Here is a 24,070-nt window from a genome sequence, read left to right as displayed (position 1 = left end):
GATTGATCCCCATCCACAATAGTACCAGATTAATGTTCTCCTTGCAGCCTGATAAGCTTCCCTTTGTTTGTCAACCCATTTGAGACTGTGTGTGTTATAACGTGTGTGTGCGTGTGCTTTTGTCACATTCTTGTACTTCAGACATTGACTGTGTGTATTGTCTAGGGTGTGCGTGTGTCAACATACTCATATGAGATGAGAGCCGGCAGCTCAGAGTCGCCTTTGTCTCTCATCAATAAATTCAGCCCTCTTATTTAATTTGCAGTGAAATCTACAAATGTTTGTGGGGTAGAGTCTTGGAATGACAAAAAGGTTATTTGTGAATATATTAGTCACTTGGTTTAGACTGGAGATGTTTTGGTGGGTATAGTCATTTAAAACTGAAGTACTAATTGTGTTTTTTGCTCTGACTGTTTTCGGACTATAAGCCACACATTGTTTAGCTAGTTCTGTGACTCAGTGTGACTTGTACCTGTAAACTGTATATACTTTTTTGTTTAGCTTGGACTGGCAATATAGCTATTTTTTATCATTATTCACAAATCTGTTTCGAACTGCAGGTAAATGAGCTTGTTTGCAATGTCGCCCTGGTTGATATCTTATACTCTGATGCCACCTGTTGGCCGTTTTTTTTTTTTTTTTTTACTATCATTGCTTCACCCGTTCTCTGCAGTTCAAAGCCTTCTGTATGCTCTAGCATTAAAAAAACAAAACAAAAAAACAACGTATAAATACGTCTTTGGGACACTCAACACATTTAAAATAGAACGTATTTATACGTTTTGGGGAGCAAATGAGTTAAAGTTATTTTGTCTGAATGAAACTCCTGAAGTCACTTAACCATAGTTCCTTGAAATCAAGTTTCCACAAGGTGGCAGCAAAGCACTGCTTTTGTCTAAATGAAGCTCCTCAATTCACTTGAACAGAGTTTCCTTGTTACCAAGATGACATGAAAGGATCCCAAAGTAATACTTTTACTGCACAAATAAAGAAATTTACAAAAAAACATTCCCAGGTGAATTAGTGAATGCCGAACTTCAAATATACATTGTTCACTATACAATAATAAAGTCAAAAGTGAAATTACCACTGATTGTCACACGCGACTAAGTGGGTCGAAATTCGTTCTCCGCATTTGACTCATTCCCTGAGGGAGCGGTGAGCAGCAGGGATTGCGTTCGGGAATATTTGGTGATCTAACCCCCCCAATTCCAACCCTTAATGCTGAGTGTCAAGCAGGAAGGCAAATGGGTCCCATTTTTATAGTATTTGGTATGATCCAGCCAGGGATTGAACCCACGACCTTCCAGTCGCAGGGCGGATGCTCTACCAAAAGGAGACTGAGCTGGTAGCTAAGCACATTGTTAAAGGTTCCTGTATACCGAATTAAGTATGATGACAATGCATGATAGCAGTCTGAAAGCGCTATATAGCCTAAATAAAGAGGAGTTGAGTTATTTGTTTTTCACCTTTTTGTTTCAGAAAGATACAAGCAGTGTTAAGTGTCAAAAACATCTCCTGTCAAGGTCCAGAATAAAGGCTGACGCAGTAGGATAAGTATATAATCCCATTATAATGAGGTCCCAAATTTAAAACCCATGCAGAGATAATCCAGCCTTTACATGCTCTAAAATGTTCCACATACAGTATGTACATGTTCACATGACAGGCATGCTTGCCAAATCAAAAAGCGCTTGTTGGCAGTTATGCAGCAAAATACGCAACTCATGGTCTGCTTAACTGAGAGTGCGTGTTTGGGAGCCAACATGAAGTAGCGCACTGCCACAGGGGACGCTTGTTATCAGTGTTTGTCTCAATATTTCATATCGCTCAAGTTCTCGTTTCATTTATTAGAAGCCGAAAGCCCACTGGTCAAATAAATGTGTGTTTGTGAGGAGGGATGTGGAGGCTGCGGGCTATACTTAGTTGTGATCCTTCTGTACGGGATTAGCATGCATACACTTTGCCTGTGCAGGGCACACATGACTTTAAACGGGTTTATGATGTAAGTGATCGGGCTCCGGTAATCGTCCAAGCAATGGCTGGGGAAGGGAAGGTGATTCTTGTCGTCTGCAACATTGACGCGGGGGCTTCGCATTGAGAGAGATGCCTCGGAGTCCGTGCGGCAGGAGGGCGCACGCCGGCCGTGGGAGCATGCTGGCGGTGGTGGGTGTTTGCTTCAATCCTGTGTTTGTGTGTACGTGTGTGCAGTATCGTGCCTCGGAATAGCTTTTGTGCTTTCAGAAGTTGTGTGAACTTTGAAAGTCCACTGTGGCTTGTAATAAAGAGAATAGAGGATTTGTTGTTGTCATGGATCACTTACTTTTTGTAGTCTTAAATATTGTTGGAGCAGCCGGTGTTGTTTAGCACAAACTGTCATCAGTGCTAGCACGTGCGGGGAATTATGCTTTACAAATGTGGGAGGAGCTAAGTAACTGACAGAATCTGTTGCTAAAAAGATATATATATTTCATAGGACAACTGTGTTATTATCCAGGCGTCCCTCAGGCAGGAGGAGCTGGCCAAGGGCCTCCAGTGGGCCCAGGAGAATGACAAGACGCTCAATTCCATCCAGGAGTCGCTGGCCAATACGGACCGCCACCTGAGGGCATATTTGGCTGACAACATTGATGCTCAACAGATACCACAGGAGGCTCAGGTAGCCGTCGCATTCCAGCTGCGATCGATGACGTGCCCTGAGAATGTATTGACCTGGATGATTGAGAATATTCACAGTCATGTCCTGTGTATATCCGACTTTTGTCAGAAGCTGATCACTGAACATGAAAGAAGCTGGTGGAGAATAGGACAACATTCAAATTGACATTGCAATGGAGTAGAATGCACATTTTCAAATCACGAAGGCTGCAGAACATCAAAAACCAAAACATTTACTATGTACAATATAATCTGATATTGTTTATTGTAGTGCAGAATAATTTATGTTGTTTTTTTTTGTTTTTGTTTTTTAAATACATGAGAAGAGGACCTTAAAAAAATCATCGCATAATTAATCTCATATTAATAATTAAAATTTATAAAAAAATACATTAAAAAATGTACATTTTATTTTATTATATACATAAAATATTTAATTCTTACTTAATTAAAATAAAAAATAAATAAAAATCTCAATACTGAGGGAGGTGGGGCTGGGGTTGGTAGATTTTATTTTTTTTGTAATTGTTTAGCTCCAGTGTGAAATTTTTAACAAATGTTTGAAACACAATTAAAAAATAATAATCACTTAACAAATAAAACAAAAAATAAAAGTGTTCTCTATTTTTTAATACACGTTTGAAATGATAAATAAAAAAATTAATCATTTAATTTTGAAGACACACCGAAATCCTTATGCTGTGTTTAAATTCAACATTTAATGCTTGATACAGTAACTCCCTTTCTTGCTACTCTATACTGACCTCTCATGGTCCAAACAGGGTGCAACATCAATAATGAAGAATAAATATATTTTTAAATGCTGTCACTTTGTATTATGTACCGTGCAGAAGATCCAGTCCGACTTGAGTGACCATGATGCAGCTTTGGAGGAGGTGAAGAGGAAGAATCAGGAAAAGGACCCGTCCCATAGGATGACTGGGCAGATAGACCTGACACAGGTGAAACTTTGAAAACCAAAACACACCAAAATTCTTCTTTTTCTATTCTTCAATCACTTCTGTCCAAACTAGAAAATGCTGACAGACGTGTGGACCAAGTTCCGCCTCTTCCAGAAGCCGGCCAACTTCGAAGCTCGCCTGGCTGAGTGCGAACGTGTGCTAGCCGGCGTCAACGGTCAGGTGGGGGTGCTGGACGTTCGCAGCGTAGAGCAGGACGTGGTGCAGTCTCAGCTGGAGCAGTGCATGGTGCGTGCCCAAGCACACGGTTTGATCATTTGTCGGACAAAAGACGATGACGTCCGCTTGTTCCGTGTCTTGTAGAAGTTGTACAAGTTGCTGAGCGAGGTGAAAGGCGAGGTGGAGACGGTGATCAAAACGGGCAGGCATATCGTGCAGAGGCAACAGACTGAGCATCCCAAAGAGCTGGACGAGCGTGTGACCGCACTCAAACTGCTTTACAACCAGCTCGGGGCACAGGTGCGAGTATGCGCATCACAAAAGGATGATAAACACAACTTGACATTGCCTCACAAACTTCATGGAGATAGTGAGAGATGTTGCCGTCCATCTTGGCCACCGGGGGCAGTGTAATACAGTCTTGCAGAAATCAACGAAGAAGACTTTTATAAGGCAATGGATGTGAAGTTCTGTTGCGGTAGTTAATTAGGGGTGTGAATTGCCTAGTATCTGGCAATTCCATCCGTATCACGATTCATAGGTCAAATCTATAAGTTGCATATTGCAATTTTTTTTCTCTTAAATTTAAAAAATACTAATCAGTAAACTTGTACACGTACACTGTAAGATTTGTATGAACATGTATTTATTTATCTGAAACTTCAGGCTTATAACTGTGAGCCACTGTATATAACAAACAATCTGTTGCAATCTGTTTCATGTTCGAACAGCATTGAAATAAAATATTACAGCTTAATATGCCATTAATATAACATTCATATAACATGCTTAACGTGTGAACCCTAAACCTAAGTAAGACATTTTGTTGAATATTTCCATCTAAAATTGATGTTTAAACATCAATTCGGCTGCATATCGAATCAATTTGAGAATTGTGCGCTGTAATATCACAATATATTGCCGAATCGATTTTTTTTAACACCCCGAGTTAATTCTCTTTCTTTTATATAAAAAAAAATCCTCAGGTCTCATTACACAGTACATATGTTGCCTAAAAAGAAGTTTATCACTATGTAACAACAATAGACATAACATGAAGACGTGTGTGGTGACATTTTAATGATATACATTTTATGATATAGATTTTGTTATTGTGGATTAACTGATCATCAATAAGTGTCCGATAAAAGTCACAACAAGCCAATGGAAAACATCTAAACTCGGGATCAGAGTTCATTTTGTTACTTTAGTGCGACTTTAAAAGCATATTTTTGACAAATTCGTAATAGTGCAAGCCTTAGGGACATAAAACTTCTGATCTTTTTTTTTTTTTTTTAGCTATGAAAAGGACAATTTTTTTCTTTGATTAAATTGTAATCTGTTCATAAATGACACTGCTTTCATGTGTGATTGAAAACAATTAAGGGAATTTATTTCATTTTGGTAATTCAGTGGCATTGGTAGAAATTGCTATCCTTCAGCATTCCATTTTTATTTTTGGGTACAGATAACAGAAAGTAAATTGGAGCTGGAGAAGAGTCTGAAGCTGTCCAGGAAGCTTCGCAAGGAGCTCAACGGGCTGACCGAGTGGCTCGCGGCCACTGATGCCGAGCTGACCAGGCGTTCCGCTGTCGACGGTATGCCCAGTGACCTGGAGGCCGAGGTGGCGTGGGCACAGGTATGCACGCTTGTTACAAAAAGAACACAAGCATGATTTAACACTGTATCTACCACATCTTTTTTGGATATATGAATTGAATCCCTCATCCAGACATAAGGACTCTTTTAGTAAATGTGTCAAAATTGCTGCCATGTTTTTTTCCATCTTGCAGTCCATCCATGGTGAGACTGAGAAGCGTCAGCCACAGCTGCAGGCCGTGGTGGATCTGGCCGAAGCCCTAAAAGCGGTTCTTCGGGTCCATGGGAGCCTGGTAGACGACAAAGTCAGCCTGTTACGCTGCAACTGGATTGCAGTCACATCTCGAGCAGAGGAATGGCTAAACCTGCTGCTGGTGGGAGCGCACTTCAAATATCGTTTTTTTTTTCAAGATCAACTTCTCCTGCAGAGCTTAAATTACACACGTCATGCTGAAAATGGCAGAGTTGAGACAAACGTTGGCCTCCTTGTCTTCAGGCCTACCAGAAGCAGATGCGGAAGTTAGATGGACAGATTGAGGAAGTGAACGGATGGATAGACGGAGCGAATAAAAAGATGGATGAGATCGACAACCAGGGACCCAATGATGCTGCACTGAGGGTTGGTATACACTCTAAAAGCTGTTGGGCCAAAAAATAACCCATTATGAGCCAAAAAGGGACTGGCCTAACTTTTTGAATTACTCATTTAACTCAGAAAGTTGGAACAGATGACTAGCCCACAAAACATAAAACCCAAATTTTTTTTTACAAAGCAACCCACAATTGGGATCATTCTGTGGGTTATTCGGTTTGACCCAAAAAGTTGGGACAGTACCTTTTTGATCCACATTGTTGTTTTTAGACTCTATTTTTGTCCATTAGCCTACTTATCAGCAATTACGTAAAACTTGATGGTTAACTCATTCAAACCCAAAAACTTATAAATACGTTTTTAATACTTTGTCCTTCACTTCCCAAAAAGTTTTTTTTTTTTTTTTATGCAAAAGCATACCAAAGGCTTTGATACAGCTTCTGACATAAAGAGGTCGCTTAAAGCTATGGTAGTTGTTACAAAAAAACGGCCAGCAGGTGGCAGCAGAGTACAAGAGATCAGCCAGGGCCATGTTGCAACAAGCTCTTTTTGTCAGTGTTTTCACCAGGAATATGAATATTGATGAAACGTAGCTATATTCTAACGCTAATTATATAGAAATCAGTCTTGCAGTCGAGACGAGTGAAAGAAAATAACACAAAATCAAATATCATTAGCAGGTAAGTATACAAGGCAAATGAAATTAATATTAACAAATTATTATTATTTTTTTAAGTGGGAAGTGAATAAATATATAAAATAAGTATCAAGGTTGTCTTTTAGATTTCAGAATGAACGCTTTTAAGTGACAAATAAATATTTCTGAGCACTTTTGCAGTTGTCACAACGCCACTCTTCAGCCTAATGAACATTAGATTTAGGTTGAAGAAGTGTGCTCCCCCCACCCCCCATGGAATGCCCCCCCCCCCCCCTGTAATTTATTTCTGCAGATGGGTCTGGATATGGCTTATGCCCTAAATAGATATACTATATGATATCTGGTTTGTGTGTGTAGGTACTGCGTGCCGAGCTGGAGCTGACAAGGAAAAAGATGGAGGAAGTGAAAACGTTGGCAAATGAGCTCATGACAACCAGGGGAGAGAATTGCCAGGCCCAGGTGGGGCCTAAAGTGGAGCTTCTGACCCAGAGATTTGACACCGTTGCTCAACGCATCACCTCCGGACCGGTGGGACACAACAAACAACCGGCAATAATTCTCTCAAAGTTTCTTTTGTCGTAATTATGACAGCTTCACCGTTACATTTCAGACAGCAGCATCGGCCAAAGAACTGGAGCAGTACCACCGCGAAGCTCAGGTCTGGTTGGATCTTTTGGAGGAGGAAGCGAAACAGGGGGAAAACCTGAAGGAAGAGGACTTCCAGGAAGACAAGGTCACTGAAGAAGGGACAACAGCTTTATCGGTCATCTTTGTGACATTTGACCTCTAGTCTAAAGAGTTCATTCTGTGTAGGACTGTGAGGAAGGTGCAGTGAAGGAATTATTGCTGAGAGGTGAGAATCTGCAGAAGAGAGCCCCGGATCAGGACAAGAGAGAACAGATCAGACTGAGACAAAAGCAGCTCGGCAACAAGTACAACACTGTCAAGGTAACGTGCACATCAAACACCGGCAGCTAATTAGAAAAGTTCATGTCATGTTTTTGGTGTCATATTTTGTGGTATATCTATGATTTGTACTATTTATACAGGGTGGCCCAAAAAACTATACACTTTTTTTGTTTTGAAAATTGTTGTCATGTGTGAAGCTTTCATCATGCCCCAAAGCGTCGGTCTGCCCTCTGGACAGATTTTGTGCAAACGCCTGCTCTAGGAGTGGATATCATAAATTTTACTACACACTGGAACAGTTTGACCGACGTAAAGTTTCTCAAACTGCCAGTGAACCGCACATTTCTTGACATGCGGCAATTTTGCAACACCGTTCTGTGCTCAAAAGCCACAGCGAGTTATGAAAATCGGGCATCTTTTTTGTGTGATCTAAATTGGCGAGCCAAATAGATCATACCCGTACAAAAACTGCTAAGCAAAGCTGTCAAATGCTAATGGCCTCACGTCGGTCCGAAAATGACCCTGAAAAGAAATAGTAAAAAGGAAGTGATTAGGACTTTTGGGACGCCCTGTATAGGCAATGATGAAGATTTTAGGGGGGCATCAATTACTCACCGCAGGACTCATTCCCTAAATGTTCACCTCACTATTTGCGGCATCCATTGTTTTATCCAGTCTATGTGAGTTTTTGTGCGCACGTGCAGGACCTTCGCGTGCTCAGGAACAGGAAGGCGCTCGCCATTGCCCCCCAGTGGTATCAGTACCGGAGGAAGTCACATGACCTGCTGGCCTGGCTGGACGACATCCAGCGGAGTGTCGACCAGCTGCCCGACCCTCCCGGGGGCGAGAGGGTCAAGGTGACAACGCACGCACACACACAGGCACACACACAGACATTTTAAGTGCGCATTCTGTACATAGCACATGGATGATTTTATTTTTTGCTGATGTCAATGCTCCATTCACTTCACTTTATTTTCTTTTTATGGAAGCCCCCACATAACCCCCCGCCCACCCCCCACCACCACACTGTTGTCCACCCCACCTCCTGACTCGACATATTTGTCTTTGGTTTTCAGATGATCACTATGACATTTCGCTAAGCGGACATCAGCCTTGCCTGTCAGTGCCGTCACTGAGATTCCTCACTGCTTTGTCTTTTTGTTTATGTCCACATGCTTTCTCTTGTCCCGACACACACACACACACACATACACCCACCCACACACACACACACACACACACACACATTCCAGTGATTGTACTCATCATCAATTTAATAAAGTCTCACTAAATATTTGTGCCAGGCATACTTGTCTCACTATCCTTCCACTTACGAGTCTCAGAGTGCCCCCACCCCAAAAGAAATGACGCCCTCGGTTGGTTTTCGCCCACTAGGAAATTGTCTCTCAGATGGCCCAGAAGAAGGAGGAGCTTAAGGAGTTGCAGGGCTTAGCCAATCAGCTGTCAGAGGCTGGAGCCGCCAGTCTAGTGGAGCCCCGGCAGCTCCAGCTCATCACACGCTGGGCTGAGGTGGAGAGCAAGCTCAAACCCTTTCAAAGACAATGTGTGAGTTCCAGTAGGCATCACCGCTTCTACTGTTTGCTAACAGGAAACTGTTCAAGTCCATTTTAACGCCAATTTTCAACTGAACTGTGTGATGAGTAACTAACAATTACTAACACTTGCCATGTGTGAGGTCTAACATGTCTCGCTCGAAAATGCCTGGCGGCAAAATGTTTGCATGCTTGGAAAGTGATATACGCAAACTATCATAATTAGTACACAAATATGAGGTACTGTAAATATAATTTAGTTGTAATTACACCTGTTAAAAAAAATACTGGATACTGGAAGAAAATTTATTTTCAGATATGTAACTTATAATGGACTCTACCAGTGGTTCTTAACCTTTTTGGAGATACTGAACACCACCAGTTTTCTATGCGCATTCACCGAACCCTTTTTTATTGAAAAATAAAATGTGATTTATTTATTTTTTCAAAATGTGTTCCTTTTAGATTTAGTTTTGCTAGGTAGCTATTTGTGATGGACTAGAATTGCTCAACTGGCAACTCTAACTTTATAGAATTAGGACGTTGACTCCCATCACTTAATTCAACTCTATAAAGAAAACAGCATTGGCTCCAGAAATGAACCCTGTGGAACACCATACGTTCTGTGAATTCATATTGCACATATTCAGCTGACCACACATTTTTTTGCTTGACAGAGTATGAAGGGATTACAATAATAAAGAAATCACACAATAAACCATCACAACAGCCACAAGTCGACTACTGAGCGCCCCAAATTTCCTGCAGCACAAATAGGCCAATCTATAGTTTGGTTTCCACCCACCCATTTTTTATTTGAGTTTTCAAGACATGCGGAAATAAAACTGAATGGAAAAGCTAGAAATTCGAAAAAGGGCCCAAATTTCACAAACAAAAGTTTCCACGCTTGGGGGGGGGGGGGGGGGGGGGGATTTTGAAGCGTATCCAAAAAACAGAAAATGTGTGTTCCTCATTCGCCATCTTTCCTACGTACGACCTACCGCGATACATTCTGATTCTACCACACATATGCATACTCTATTCAGGTATGAGGTGCCCAGACTTGGCATTTCTCTCCCTTATGATTGACGTGACAAGCCGAGATTCACCGCCTAATATTTTAATTATTCTTCTACTCAAAAGCTGTGCTGATTTCAAATCCAGTGCGGAACACCACCGCCATGTACAGGGATCTGTTAGCCATTACAGTAGTTTACAAACCCAAATTTTTAAGGGTGGGCCAAAAAATAGATTCTCATAAGAATCGCGAGTCCCATTTAGTATGATTCAGAATCGATTTTAAATGTCCCAAAATAGATTTTATTTAAATTATTTTATACTGTCTTGCCTTTGTCTGTGTGTGCCTTTATTTGGAGCGCTGTTCATGTTGTACCCAGTTTGGCCACTGAGGGGCAGTGTGGTTCCACGTGGTCTAATACACTGTTAAGTTGTAGCCACATTAGAGAGTAGAAGGAAAAGTTATTCCAATAAAAGTTTTTTTTTTGGTGTGGAGCCGTTCTTTTGAGTGATAAAAGTGCCGCGAGGAGCGTGTTAATTAGCATTAGCGAGTCAGATTGGAGTCGATCATTACAATTTCTTGCACATCTATAGATTGAAGCAAAAATCATTGTCATTCAAATCATTTTGAATCAAAAATCTTTCTTAACAGAAACTCGATTCTGAATAGAATCGCAGGCCCAAAAATCGGAATCGAATCGAATTGTGAGACAGTCAAAGATTCCCACCCCTACTAATTTTGCAGACAAGCCACTAAAATCAGTGGAAGTAAGTGGTTGGATTAAAATTGATAAACATTCCATGGCAGTGAATGAGTTAATAGTTCCAGTTATATTTATATGATATATTTTTAAGATGAATAATCTTTAGTTACTTCAGTCATTACTTTGGTCGACCTCTAATCACAGTTCCTGTTTGAGTTTCTTCACCATGTGTTACGTTCAAGAAAAATCACGTTTGAATCTCATTGGTTTCTCTGTCTGGTTCTGTGTCACCGCATGCCAACCAATGACATTACGCAGTCTGCCGGTGTGCCAATCACTGACGATGTATGTATCCCTCCATCCAATCATGTGCACACACCAACATACACTTACTGTGATGAGCTTGGACAAAATGCACATCTGATTTGTTTGGGATTATAGTGAGTGTTCTCAGATAAAACATGTTGCAACGTGTTGCTGTGGATTTTGTCCAAATATGAAGTCATCATGAAAGCAAGGGAAACACGTACTTTGTATTACACTATATTTTGTAATTAACTCATTCACTGCCATTGACGGCTATAGACGTCAAAAATTCATTTGAACTATTTCTATTAGTTTAGCGTTTTTTCCACTATGAAAACCTAGATTTTTTTTTTTGTACATTTAGAACAGATATAAAAATGTGTGATTATTCGTGAGTTAACTAGTGAAGTCATGTGATTAATTATGAAAAAAAAATTAATCGGCTGACGCCCCTAATTTTTAATAATCTGTTCTCTTTTTTTAATCGTGTCAGGCGATAAAAAAATTTAATTGCGTGACTTCAATAGTTAACTCACGATTAATCACAAATTTTATATCTGTTCTAAAAGTACAATCTTTTTTTTCTAGGTTTTCATACTCTTGTTAACAAAAGTGGAAAAAAATGTTAAACAGAACAGAAATAGTTCAAATGAATTTTTGACGTCTATAGCCGTCAATGGCAGTGAATGAGTTAATAAATACAATCTAATCACGCTCAGTGAGAGCATGACATAAGGACAAAAATGAAAAATAAAAAACACTGAGTTGGGCATATTAGCATGCTAACTGGTAATGGATTGGATTTACAAAAAATGTCTCACTTTGGTCAACAACTCTCAGCATTTGTTACTTTTTTTAGTCATGATAATCATAAACAATAGAAATCAATAGTGCCAATGTTAGTAAGTAGTCTGGGAGTTTGGGGATCTTTCTTGTAGAATTGTGTGTTCTGGATTAGTCTTTTTTTTTTAACAATTTTATTTTATGATACACATAATCAGTCAGTTGTGAGCTTGTTATGGTGCGTGCTCATTTCTGTGTGTGTGTGTATGTGTGTGTAGGATTACCTGGCAGAGCTGCAGGCGCTGTTGCGCTCCGTGGCCGAGGCGGACTTCAAACTGAACTCCCCGGAATACTGGCCCGCAGCTTATTACAACCTACCTCAGCAAGAGCACTGCCTGAAGGTCAGTGCTACGTTGCGGGTTGGAGTCTAAACACCCCGACTGAACCAAAACGCGCACAGTGTCGTTATAACCTCCACGTATGCACACACAGGAAGTGAAAGCAATCATTGACAAACTGCGAAGTCCAGTGGAGACGGCGCTGTCCCACAAAAAGGAAGCGGCAGCCGGTGCCCGACCTCTGCAGGGCCAGCGGATCCACGAAAGCGCAGCCCTCCTCGCAAACAACTGGGACAAACTGAGCAAGCTGCACAAAGACCGGCTAATGTAAGCGAGAAAAAACGGGACGGGGTGGAAGAAAACTGAACGTTACACGTAATGTGCGTGTGCACTTCAAGGCGCTGGCAGGACTGCAACATCAAGTGGCAGAAATTTGGAGCAGACCAGAGGGCGCTTGAGGAGTGGCTTCGTGAAGCTGAGGGCGTCCTCAAGATGGCCGAGACCGAGCCGGCAGCACCAAGGCAGCACCTTCGGGTATCACAAGTGAAAACTCAGTACACGCCAAAAAATACAGACATTTTATGTAGAATACTGCAAACCCTCATTCCGTATTGACACCTTGCAAAAAGAGCAACATACAAAGTGTAAGTGCGGAGATCTTCTTCAACGTTTATTCAAAGTATAACATCATCCAACGAGGTTGAGGCAGCGTTGTGACATTCATCAACATTCAAATGACGTGATACATTCACACTTTGACTGAAAATGACATCGCAGTAAGGGCTCACCTATTTTCTGGGTTTGGTCATGTGACGTTCGCAAAATAAGCCCTTAGGCACTGTGATGTCATTTTGGCTGCCCCCCCCGAGATGGATTAAAAACACGGGGGGGGGGGGCATGGGGGATTTTGCTGCTTAATTCGCATTCAACAAATGTTAATCAGAATACTGTGTTTATACTAAATGGTAGGCATAGAACAAATTATTGTAAAGATTAAAGAAAGTTTTTTTTTTACTTGTCTTCTTGGAGTGTTCCGCAATGCCAACATTCAGACAAACTACAAAAGTGAAGACTGAAAGGATTGCCCTAAACATTTTAAATTTATTGAATTGAGCCTGTGTGGCAGTGGTACCACTAATGCTACATGGGTTCCCTCTAGTGGTATGCCAAAATATTACTTCCAAGCACATTGCATTGTATTTGTAAGTTTGAGACATTTGCATATAGTCTAGCTGTTTGTTTTTAAACATTTATTTAGGTACACTTTGTGCAATATATTTTTAATTGAATCACTATTTTGGTACGGTTTTTTCGTGATCATGTTTATTGGCTTACAATAATATTAATGACTTTTTAGGAACACAACCTGTCTTGTTTTTCTACTATGTGACTAATTTTAATGTTGCTCATAATGGTGGTACTTGGAGAACCTGTTTTTTTTTAGGTGGTGGTTGGGGAAAAAAGTTTTAATAGAAAAAAAATGAGTGCTGTCAAAGTTAAAGCGTTGACTGATTAATTAACTCATTAACTGCCATTGACGGCTATAAACGTCAAAAATTCATTTGAACTATTTCTATTAGTTTAACATTTTTTTCCACTTTTGTTGAAAATCTAGATTTTTTTTATTGTTCATTTAGTTTTGTACATAAAATTTGTGATTTAGTGAAGTCATGCGATTAATTACGTTTAAAAACTTTAATCGCCTATCGCCCCGAATTTTTAATAATATTTTCTTTCTTCTTTTTTTTATTCATTCACTGCCGTTGACGGCTATAAACGTCAAAAATTCATTTGAACTATTTCTATTAGTTAAAAAAAACAAAACACTTTTGTTAACAAGAGTATGAAAACCTAGAATTTTTTTTATTGTACATTTAGAACAGATAGAATTTGTGATTAATCGTGAGTTAAATAGTAAAGTCATGTGATTAATTACAATTAAAAACATTTAATCGCCTCTTGCCCCTAATTTTAATAATCTTTTTTTTAATGAATTTTTGGCAGTGAATGAGTTAATCACAAAAAGTTATCGCATTAATCATAAATTAACGCAGATTAATCGCACTATTAATTTTGACCCTAGATTATCCTTTAGCATGACTGCGGATGGCTACGTTTAAGGTAGCACAGGTTATGTTTTAGCAATTAACATAAGTACATGCATTAAAGTAAAGCATTTAATGAATGTTTGCGTATCACATTTAGAATATTTGTTCATGTCAAAATATCAGGGTAGTTTTTTTCCATTTTAAATTATGCAAATAATTAACTGGTTAGAGGAGGATGAGAGTGTGCAGTGGATCAAAAAATTTTGAAGACGTCCTCATAACATTAAATGTAAAAAAAAAAATGAACACATAACCAGTGCTCTTCAAATTTGGCAGAAAAAAAATATTGATAAAAAAGCCTTTTTTTATTAAGCGATTAATTGTGATTAATCAAAATGCTAAGAAGTTATTAATCTGATTTTTGTTTTTTTTTAAATAAACGTTGACAGCTCAAAACAAAAATTAATTAGCTTTTTATTTACTGAAGACAAAAGTGAAAGCAAGAAGAGCCACCAACAAGCAGCAAGATAGCAAAGAAGGCCTGGAAAAACATTGATAGGGCCAAAACTCAGTTTCAGGCGCAAATTATTTTAAATTGTATACTATTTTAAATGTTGTTTACAATTATGCCAGCTGTCCAGATTGGTTATCTACTATGAAATGATTTCATCTAGAAATGTCGTTTTTGTGATTGTGATGTTTGTGAAATCTCTTAAATGGAATCGCATCTTGATTGTTTGGTTTCAAAATCATTGTTGTGGTCTATAAAGACAGAATCGGGTCATTTCACTAAACGCAGTCATCGTCCAAATACTTTGTGATTTAGTTTGATATCCAAAACAGTTTTATGGGCACTGTTGATTATTGTTCATTGCTAAAAGAAAAATACCCTGTTGATTTTAACTCATTCATTGCCATTGATGGCTATAAACGTCTAAAATTCATTTGAACTATTGCTGTTAGTTTAACATTTTTTTCCACTTTTGTTAACAAGAGTAAGAAAACCTAGAAAAAAAAGATTGTACATTTAGAACAGATATAAAATGTGTGATTAATCGTGAGTTAACTATTGAAGTCATGCGATTAATTGCAATTTAAAAAAAAATATCGCCTGACATGATTATTATTAAAAATTAGGGGTGTCAGGCGATTACAATTTTTTATCGTAATTAATCGCACAACTTCAATAGTTAACGCACGATTAATCACAAATTTTATATCTGTTCTAAATGTACAATAAATAAAATCTAGGTTTTCAGACTCTTGTTAACAAAAGTAGAAAAAAAGAGTTAAACTCATAGAAATAGTTGAAAGGATTTTTTGACGTTTATAACCGTCAATGGCAGTGAATGAGTTCAATGATAGCCAAGCTTATGAAGTGCATCCACTAAACGGCCGAAATTTTCAGGCCAAGCTGTCAAGGCAGATAGTCCTCTAACAAAGTTTGGAAACTAAAGATTTTGAGTGCTACTCAGCACAAGATGGCCAAGGTCGCTGAAGCCAGTGATCAAAAGAAATGTGTCCAGTCCGCTTTGCAGGTGTCTGTGATCAGCTCTCACACACCTCACGCACAGACAGCGATGCATACGAGACCATCTGCTAGTTGATACCCAATCTGCACCAAACCTCTTTGAATGCATTTGACTGCATATTTATTTTCAAACCCTCAACAGATCTTTAGTCAACTATTTCAAGCAACAATGTTTGGCGTGACGGTGAACTAACTCTTGCTTTAGTTCTAGTGTCCTATTTAGGACCTTATTTACTTGCAAAAACAGATTTGAATTGGACTGCTCGGCACACTCAGATTGCATCTGGCAAAAAAGAATTTGAAATGCCAGAAACAAAAAAAATTGCGTAATATGTTGTCTATTCAGAAATGCTGTTTTCCGATTTGAGAAGCAATCACAAGAAGGAGTCATGTTATATCACCTATGGCAACTGTGCATTCTGTACATCTGGGTCATTTCAGTGCATTGTGATGATAGGTGCTGGCCTCTCCCGGTTTTAAGCACGCAGGATGAGCAGATACGTCAAATTCACGCTCACTTAGGATGCGTTCAATCAAACAAAGCATCAATTTTAATGGGGTTGCTTCCCCTGAATTATAGGAGCAATACATTTATTTTTTGTAAATCCCTCTTCCACTAACCCCTCCAATTCCATCACTTCAACCTTCATTCAGCCCTTCCCAAATAGTCCATGACTGAAAACCATCATAGGTACCAGAAGCACAAAACCACCTTATTCGATTTTACACCTGCTCTTTGGATAAATGAAGCCCTAAAGTTGAGTAAAAAAAAAAAAATGTTCAAATCGGTATTGTGTGTGTGCTTGTGCAGGACCTGACAGAAGCGATACCACTGCAGGAAATGGTGCTGAACCGAGTGACCTCTGCAGGCGTGGAGATCAGCCAGATGAGTACGCCAGATGATGTCGCCCGCCTGCGAGCGCAACTCAAATTCCTAAATGCTCGCTGGGCACATGTCTGCGAGCAGCTTAATGAGCGCAAGAGAAGGTGCGCGTGTGTGTGTGTGTGTGTATGAAGACAATTTCTTGAGATAATTTTAAAAAAATTGTAGTAATCCCATTTTGACGGTGACGTCCTATCTGCAGATCGGCGGAAGCGCACGCCAAAACGGCACACCTGCATGAGGCCACGGGTTCGATGCTGGGTTGGCTGGACAAGGCGGAGGGGGTTCTGGGCATCCACCTGCAGCCTGCTGAGCCTCAACACATCAGAGACACGCTCGGCAAAGTGCAGGTACCCGCAGCAAACATTGCATCATTCACTACCACAGTGTGTGTATGGAAGCCATTTGAGTATTTATTCAATATTCTTTGTAAGCAATTTAAGGGGCATGTACAAGTTTGTTCATTGTCCTCAACTGTAGATCAAATTTGGCAGACTAATAGATTATAGGGCTGGGTATCGATTCTAATTTCCTCAATCGATTCAATTTCGATTCACAAGAGTTCAGTTCGATTCGATTTTTTTTTTTTTCCCTGATTCGATTCACTTCCGTTATAATGAATGATCACTTAAGTGTTACACAAACATTGACATCAACAAGATATTTTATAATTGTAATTCAATCATTGTGGATATACATTAAAAAGATTCTGAATTGTCTTAAAGTGCAATAAGTCATTTCTTTCATAAATGTAAGATACAAAAGAAGCCTTTGGTCTTTAAAATTCTATTTTCTTATGAATTTATGGGAAAAATAGATATTAAAATAATCACTTTATGGTTTTCTGAATCGATATCAGGCTCGAAAGTTTTAATCGATTCAATATTGATTATTCCATTTTTTTTTTTAACTCAGCCCCAGTAAATAACTTTGGTACTAGTGTGACAATTTGACAAATGCAGGCTCCTCCTACTACTGGTGACATTGTAATATTCTACTCGTTAACAACTAGCCTTTCATGAATACTATTAGCACACAGATGCCAGCGAGTGCATTTTTGCCTCTCTAGTAACATGTAGTTACAAGTAGGATTCTACTAGCGCTCTCTAGTCATTCATAGCGTGCTGAATTGCTAGTGAGGACATAATCCTTAAACTGGATATCAAATAGATGCTCTGTGTGTCTTTGTGTACATATGAAGGGGCGGGGTTAATTTAAATCTTAAGCTTTTATAGTTGTAAGTAAGATGCAGTAATATTGCACTATTATCATTATCCCAAAATTGCTCACTGTTCATATTTAACTAATAAGTATTTATCCTTAACTCATTCACTCCCAGACGTTTTCACTGAAGCAACCCCCTTTGCTCCCGGCTGTTTTACTGGATTTTAACTCATTTTGAAAGGCCCACAGAATACTGTGTTCTTTTGCTATAAAAACATGGAACCTACCAAAAGAAAGATTCGAGTGTTTCTGTTTTGCAGCAATTAGCATTAGAATATAACTAAGTTTCATAATTATTCACAAATCTGTTGAAAACACTGGGAAAAAGAGCTTGTTGCAACATGGCCCTGGCTGATCTCTTATACTCTGCTGCCACCTGCTGGCCGTTTTCTTTTTTAATAACTACCATTGCTTTAAGTGACCTCTTCAGGCCAGAGGCTGCCTCAAAGCTTTCTGTTTGCTCTAGAATAAAACTGAACAAAACGTTAAAAAACGTATAAATACGTTTTTGGGGGACCACTGCAATATTTAAACTAGAACGTTATTATGCATTATTGTGTGTGCTTTCAAATTCTTTCATTTGTGTGTCAGGCATGTGTGGATGAACTTCCCAGCAAGAAAGCAGTAGTGATGGATCTGAACATGAGCCAGATTCCGTCTGACAAACAAAAAGATATCAGGATCATCAACACTCGCTGGGAGCAGGTGCGCATGCACAAATCAGAATTTCAGCACTTTATATGTAACCGTAATATTTTAAAAGGCTTGTTCAACTTTAAATCTCGTTTTGTAGGCAGATAGAAATAAATGCTATTCGCCTTTTAACAAGACCGAGTAGCACTCGATGATTTTGACGTATGAATGTTGTGCTAATGCGGCGCAGCGCTAACTTTTTATGTCCTCGCTTAGGTGGCCAGGGCTCTGCCTGAGCGACAGCTAGAGATTGAGAATCTGCTCAACGAATTGGAGAGGCTTCAGGTTCAGTTGGACTATCTGTCTGGCTGGCTGTCCAGAACCAGAACGCAGCTGGAGCACAGTCCAGATGAGCCCCCACCCGGCGTAGGATACACACGCACACGCACACGGACACACACCCTCACATATAGAGCTGTGTACATAATGCATCATGTCCATACACTACGGCAGCTCGTCGAGGAAGTCCAAGTCAAGCAGCCCGAAGTTGATTCGGTTCTTCAGCGAGCTAATCACTTGTACAAAGAAATTACTCCAAGCCAGGCGGATAAGGTGTGACAATCAAACACAACAAGCATACAATGAATATTGCGGTGGGACGATGATGTCCTGTATATTTTGGTGGCGCCAGGTCAAGTACATGAAGATGAGAGAAGACTGGACTGTCATCACGGAGTTGCTGAGGCAGCATCAGGAAAGGAAAAACCTCCTCGTGGCCAAGAAAGCTAGTAAGTCTTTCGAGTTAGTTACCGGTACCGCTCGTTGAAGTGATTCCGTGATCATAATAATGTGCTATGAAATTTGACGCGCACGCCAGGTGAAACGCTTACGGGGAGCTCCCAGGCCGATTCTGCCGCCCTGGCGCAGTTCAACAAGAATTGGGCGGAGCTCACCGACTGGCTGACCTTGCTGGACAACATGGTGCAGAACAAGCGCGTCGTCGTGGCGGACCTGGATGACATCAATGAAAACATTGGCCAGCTCAAGGTCAACAACATTTAATGGATCATCTGCACTCTTTCAGTTTAGTAGAAAGAATCCCTCACAGTCAACGTATTGCTTTCTCCTGGCCGTTGAAGTGCTTGTGTAAGATAAACAGAACGCTGTACAAATTTGCCGATCACTACTGTTCTACACATTAGCATTAGCAGCTAGCTTTGTTGCGCGAGTGATCACCACTAAGAATTGTAACCGTTTTACGGCGTGTTAACCGCCACTGTTTGGGCTGTGTTAGAGTAGACAATATTTGTATTCTACTCTTTGCGTGTTCAATTAACTGAATGGTGAGATTCTGGTGAAGAAGTCCCTTTGCAAAGGTATAGTTATTTCAGAAGCTTCTGATCACACAATAATGAAGACACTGAAGCCGTGTTCCGTTCAGATTGTGTGTCTCTCCTTCTCTCGCACATCATTATTTATTGAAAAGTGGGTGGATACGAAAAGTCTCCTCTCCCCTCCCATTCACAGAAAGGCATCAAGTTCCCATGAATACAAATCAGATTAGACTTGAACAATAATACATCAGCCTGTCCTTGGACTCTCTTCGACCGACTGAGACCGGTACTAGCTATACTCCCTTTAGATAATATATAAAAGAAACTTGTTACCCTTCTCTTCTCAGGCGAGAGAGACAGATAAGAATACAATAGACAATACTATTCATTGAGCTACACAGCTATAACTAAATCCAAAACGGCTAAAATATAAATTGAAACTGAAAAACAATGTTAATAATCCAACAGCTGCCTGTTCCAAACTGCCGGGTTTGGTCTGTGTGCTATTTTCAAGAATCAATCTTGTATTTATTTACATATTTTAATTTTTATTTTCAGTACTTTTTTACATTTTAGCACACAGAGCTATTAAACAGTATGCATTCACTAGCACGCAGCGCTAACTTTTCTCCTTCTTGTGTATTCTTCTCTATCTCTTATTAACTCTTTCACTGCCATTGACGGTTATAGATGTCAAAATTCATTTGAACTATTTTGATTAGTTTAACATTTTTTTCCACTTTTGTTAACAAAAGTATGAAAACCTAGATTTTTTTTCATTGTACATTTATTAGAACCGTAATACATTTTTTATATATTACGAGTTGACTAGTAATCATGAGTTGACTAGTGAAAACGATTACAAATTTTAATCGCTTGACGCCCCTAATTTTTAATAATCTTTTCTATTTTTTTTTTTTAATTATTAAAAAATATATATATATTTTCTATTTAACAAAATGTTTTAATTATTTTTTCAAATTTTTAATATCCTTTTCTTTAAAATTAAAAAGTGTTTATTTTTATTTGTTTTAATCTTTTCTTCTTTTTTTTATAATTGTAATTAGTATTTTTTATTTTTTTATCTTTTTTAATTATTTTAATATTTTTTATTTTTTATTATCTTTTTCTTTAAAAAATATATCTGTTCTAAATGTACAGTAAAACATTTTTTTCTAGGTTTTCACACTTTTGTTAACAAAAGTGGATTTTTTTTTTTAAACTTATAGAAATAAACAGAATTTTTTACATCTATAGCCGTCAATGGCAGTGAATGAGTTAATCCAGAGATCAAATGACTAAACTGAGGTTACAGATTGTCAATAAATATTATTTTTCTCATACCTGGCATTCGAGGTCCTCTGTATTGACATGCAGAAATACCTAAAAGATTGATTTTATGGGTCCAGGCATCCTTGCAGGAGCTAGAACAGCGTCGCCCTCTGCTGGAGAGACAAGTCACAGCAGCCCAGAACCTAAAGAACAAAACCAGCAACCAGGACACACGAAACGCAATCACTGAGCGCAGTAAGACACATTCTCAATTGGTTAGAGGTGGCAAAAGTTATTTGTGTTAAAAAACAAATTCAGCATGCCATGAAATTTTTGCCCCCTAAAACAACACACATTGCTGGACTAAATTTTTGTCTTAAATGTGGATTTATTTAGAAATACTTTGTGGTAACTGTGACCTACAGGATTTTCTAATATGTGACTTTTGGTCTGGTAGTTGACCGGCTTCAGGCACACTGGGAGGACTCTCTGGCCAGACTCCCAGGCAGAATCAAGCAGCTTCACAACATGCTGCAGGACTCCACTGAGTGGCTGAATTCCAAACAGAGGGCGGACGCTGTCATCAAGCGGGCCAGCGAGTGGCTCGAGTCCTGGCAGGAGGTCACCTACACTGTGGATGCTCTTGCACGGCAGAATGCTGAACTCAAGGTGTGCTCGTTGTGAAGCTTCATCCCTCCTACTTGTGCCAGCTAATTCCTTCCCAATTAGTCATTTATGTTTGTTGTTGTTGTTGTTGTCGATGTTGTGTTCCTCCCCTCAGGGCTTTGCAAACGACTTGCGACAGTGGCAGGGTCAAGTGGATGAAACCAACGCGTTGGCTGACAAGCTGCTGACACGTTACGCCAACGATGATACGCACAAAGTGACACAAATTAATGACAACATGGTGGCCATCTGGTCACACATCAACAAGCGGTGCGTGCACATTTTCCCTACACTGTCACCCAGTACACTTGCTCTCATTAGTCAATATCAGCAACATATGAACATAAAACTGTTAGCACAATGCGCAGCCGAAACAAGTTAACTATAGTAGAAATATCTACACGTCAAACTTTTGTCGGATGAAATTTCCATGTTTGGACAGACACAGGCTACAGCTCATTATGAAACTTATTTCTCATATATACATATATATATATATATATATATTAGGGGTGTGAATTGCCTAGTACCTGGCGATTCGATTCGTATCACGATTCATGGGTCACGATTCGATTCGATACCGATTAATCCCGATGCAAATCTATAAATTGATTATTGCGATTTTTTAAAAACTCAAATTTAGAAAATACTTATTAGTAAACTTGTACATGTACACTGTAAGATTTGTATGAACATTTATTTATTTATCTGAAAATTCAAGCACATTTAACAAACAGGTTGCAGTCTTTTTCATGTTTGAACAGCACTGAAATAAAATATTAGGGCTTAATGTTCCATTAATATAACATTCTTCCATGCTTAATGTGTGAATCCTAACCCTAAGTAAGACGTTTTGTTGAATATTCCCATACAAAATTGATGTTTAAAAATCAATTTGACCGCATATCGAATCGATTCGAGAATTGCGCGCTGTAATATCGCGATATATTGCCGAATAAATTTTTACTAATACCCATTATATATATATATATACACTCACATCAGGAAGTGCAAATACAAATCCGAAATCTTTACATGTAAAGTGTGTACTGTATGTTTGTTCCTTTCCAGCGTTTCTGATAGGGAGGCGGCTCTGGAAGTGGCTCTGAAGCTGCTGCAGCAGTTCTACCTCGATCTAGATAAGTTCCTTAACTGGCTGAGCGAGGCTGAGACAACATGCAACGTTCTAATCGACGCCACCAACGAAGAGAAGCTGGCCCGACAGCCTGAGGCAGCCCGGAATCTTCTGGCACAATGGAAGGTAGGGTTGAAGGTCGCGGTCACCATTCGCAAATTCACCTGCCGAAATTTACTATTTTATAAAAGTAAAATGGATGGATTAATGGAAACTTCAACCAAGCACACACGACTAACAACCATTCCTAGACCAGTGAAAGCCTTTGATGTCAAATTGAGATTGAAATTTGGGCTTGCAAAAACCGCTCTGATTTGATTCCATCCCCAAGTGTCGACTTGCCGCCCTGGCTGACACGCCAGGAATTCTGACATGGCAACACTTCGAAATCTGATTGGCCAAACGAAAAGAGAAGAAGAAAAAAGAACCCACGTCTCCGTGGGCGTTAAGTGAAAGCTCTGTTCTGCCAGAGAGCATATTTTGACCTTTTGACCCTCCCACACGCACATTCCGGCGGAGCATCGCACTCGCGCGACATACATGTCATTCATGCGCACGCATAAAAGTATTTTGGGAGATGATTTTCCAATGCGTGCTGGTTCAAATTCATGCCTTGGCGCACATCCTTCACATCACACTGGCAGCTCCCTGGGCACAACAGCAGCCCTGTATGCACAGCTGAGATAGCCTTCTGTGCCCAATTAGAATGGCGGATTGCACCGCAGCCTCACTTCCACACATGCACGCACGCACACACGCACACGCACACACACACACACACACACACACACACACACACACACACACACACACACACACACACACACACACACATGCGCGCTTCGGTACTGCAGGCAGATAACATTTAATTGGAAAATGAGTGCACTCCTAGTTGGTTGCATCCTTTCAAATTGTGGACGCATCATATCCTGCCTTTTTTTTATGCCTTCATTTCTTTGTGCTGCTTCTTGTCTACATCTCTCTCCGCCTCTCTCTCGCTCTCTCTCTCTCTCACACACACACATACATACATAGACGCCTAAACAGATGGCATTGTTTCACTCACTGAGAACTAATCTTCCTGA

The 24,070-nt window shown here is 39.7% G+C and overlaps 1 protein-coding gene across 12 annotated transcripts in view; it reads left to right on the top strand.

Annotated features, from left to right (window-relative positions):
- The window catches only part of dmd (dystrophin), a 139,065-nt gene that overhangs the window by 81,630 nt on the left and 33,365 nt on the right, over positions 1-24,070 (top strand). For 8 of the 12 annotated variants that reach the window (XM_086067208.1, XM_086067205.1, XM_086067204.1 and 5 more), the window contains 27 exons: positions 2,498-2,659; positions 3,510-3,620; positions 3,693-3,866; positions 3,942-4,097; positions 5,266-5,436; positions 5,591-5,770; positions 5,893-6,015; positions 7,004-7,174; positions 7,257-7,379; positions 7,460-7,594; positions 8,260-8,412; positions 8,954-9,124; positions 11,151-11,177; positions 12,200-12,322; positions 12,414-12,586; positions 12,658-12,793; positions 16,650-16,825; positions 16,924-17,071; positions 18,537-18,650; positions 18,855-19,004; positions 19,092-19,190; positions 19,270-19,366; positions 19,456-19,625; positions 21,322-21,439; positions 21,642-21,853; positions 21,966-22,120; positions 22,922-23,111. In XM_086067208.1, the coding sequence (XP_085923334.1) occupies positions 2,498-2,659; positions 3,510-3,620; positions 3,693-3,866; positions 3,942-4,097; positions 5,266-5,436; positions 5,591-5,770; positions 5,893-6,015; positions 7,004-7,174; positions 7,257-7,379; positions 7,460-7,594; positions 8,260-8,412; positions 8,954-9,124; positions 11,151-11,177; positions 12,200-12,322; positions 12,414-12,586; positions 12,658-12,793; positions 16,650-16,825; positions 16,924-17,071; positions 18,537-18,650; positions 18,855-19,004; positions 19,092-19,190; positions 19,270-19,366; positions 19,456-19,625; positions 21,322-21,439; positions 21,642-21,853; positions 21,966-22,120; positions 22,922-23,111 (3,918 nt within the window). The remainder of the gene's footprint in view (positions 1-2,497; positions 2,660-3,509; positions 3,621-3,692; positions 3,867-3,941; positions 4,098-5,265; positions 5,437-5,590; positions 5,771-5,892; positions 6,016-7,003; positions 7,175-7,256; positions 7,380-7,459; positions 7,595-8,259; positions 8,413-8,953; positions 9,125-11,150; positions 11,178-12,199; positions 12,323-12,413; positions 12,587-12,657; positions 12,794-16,649; positions 16,826-16,923; positions 17,072-18,536; positions 18,651-18,854; positions 19,005-19,091; positions 19,191-19,269; positions 19,367-19,455; positions 19,626-21,321; positions 21,440-21,641; positions 21,854-21,965; positions 22,121-22,921; positions 23,112-24,070) is intronic. The other 4 variants (XM_086067207.1, XM_086067203.1, XM_086067199.1 and 1 more) reach the window with 2 other exon arrangements.

Source organism: Leptonotus elevatus, chromosome 2 (genome assembly GCF_054856555.1).
Source record: "Leptonotus elevatus isolate MCC_2025b chromosome 2, RoL_Lele_1.0, whole genome shotgun sequence".
Classification (NCBI taxonomy): domain Eukaryota; kingdom Metazoa; phylum Chordata; class Actinopteri; order Syngnathiformes; family Syngnathidae; genus Leptonotus; species Leptonotus elevatus.
This window is presented reverse-complemented; position numbering and strand designations above follow the sequence as displayed.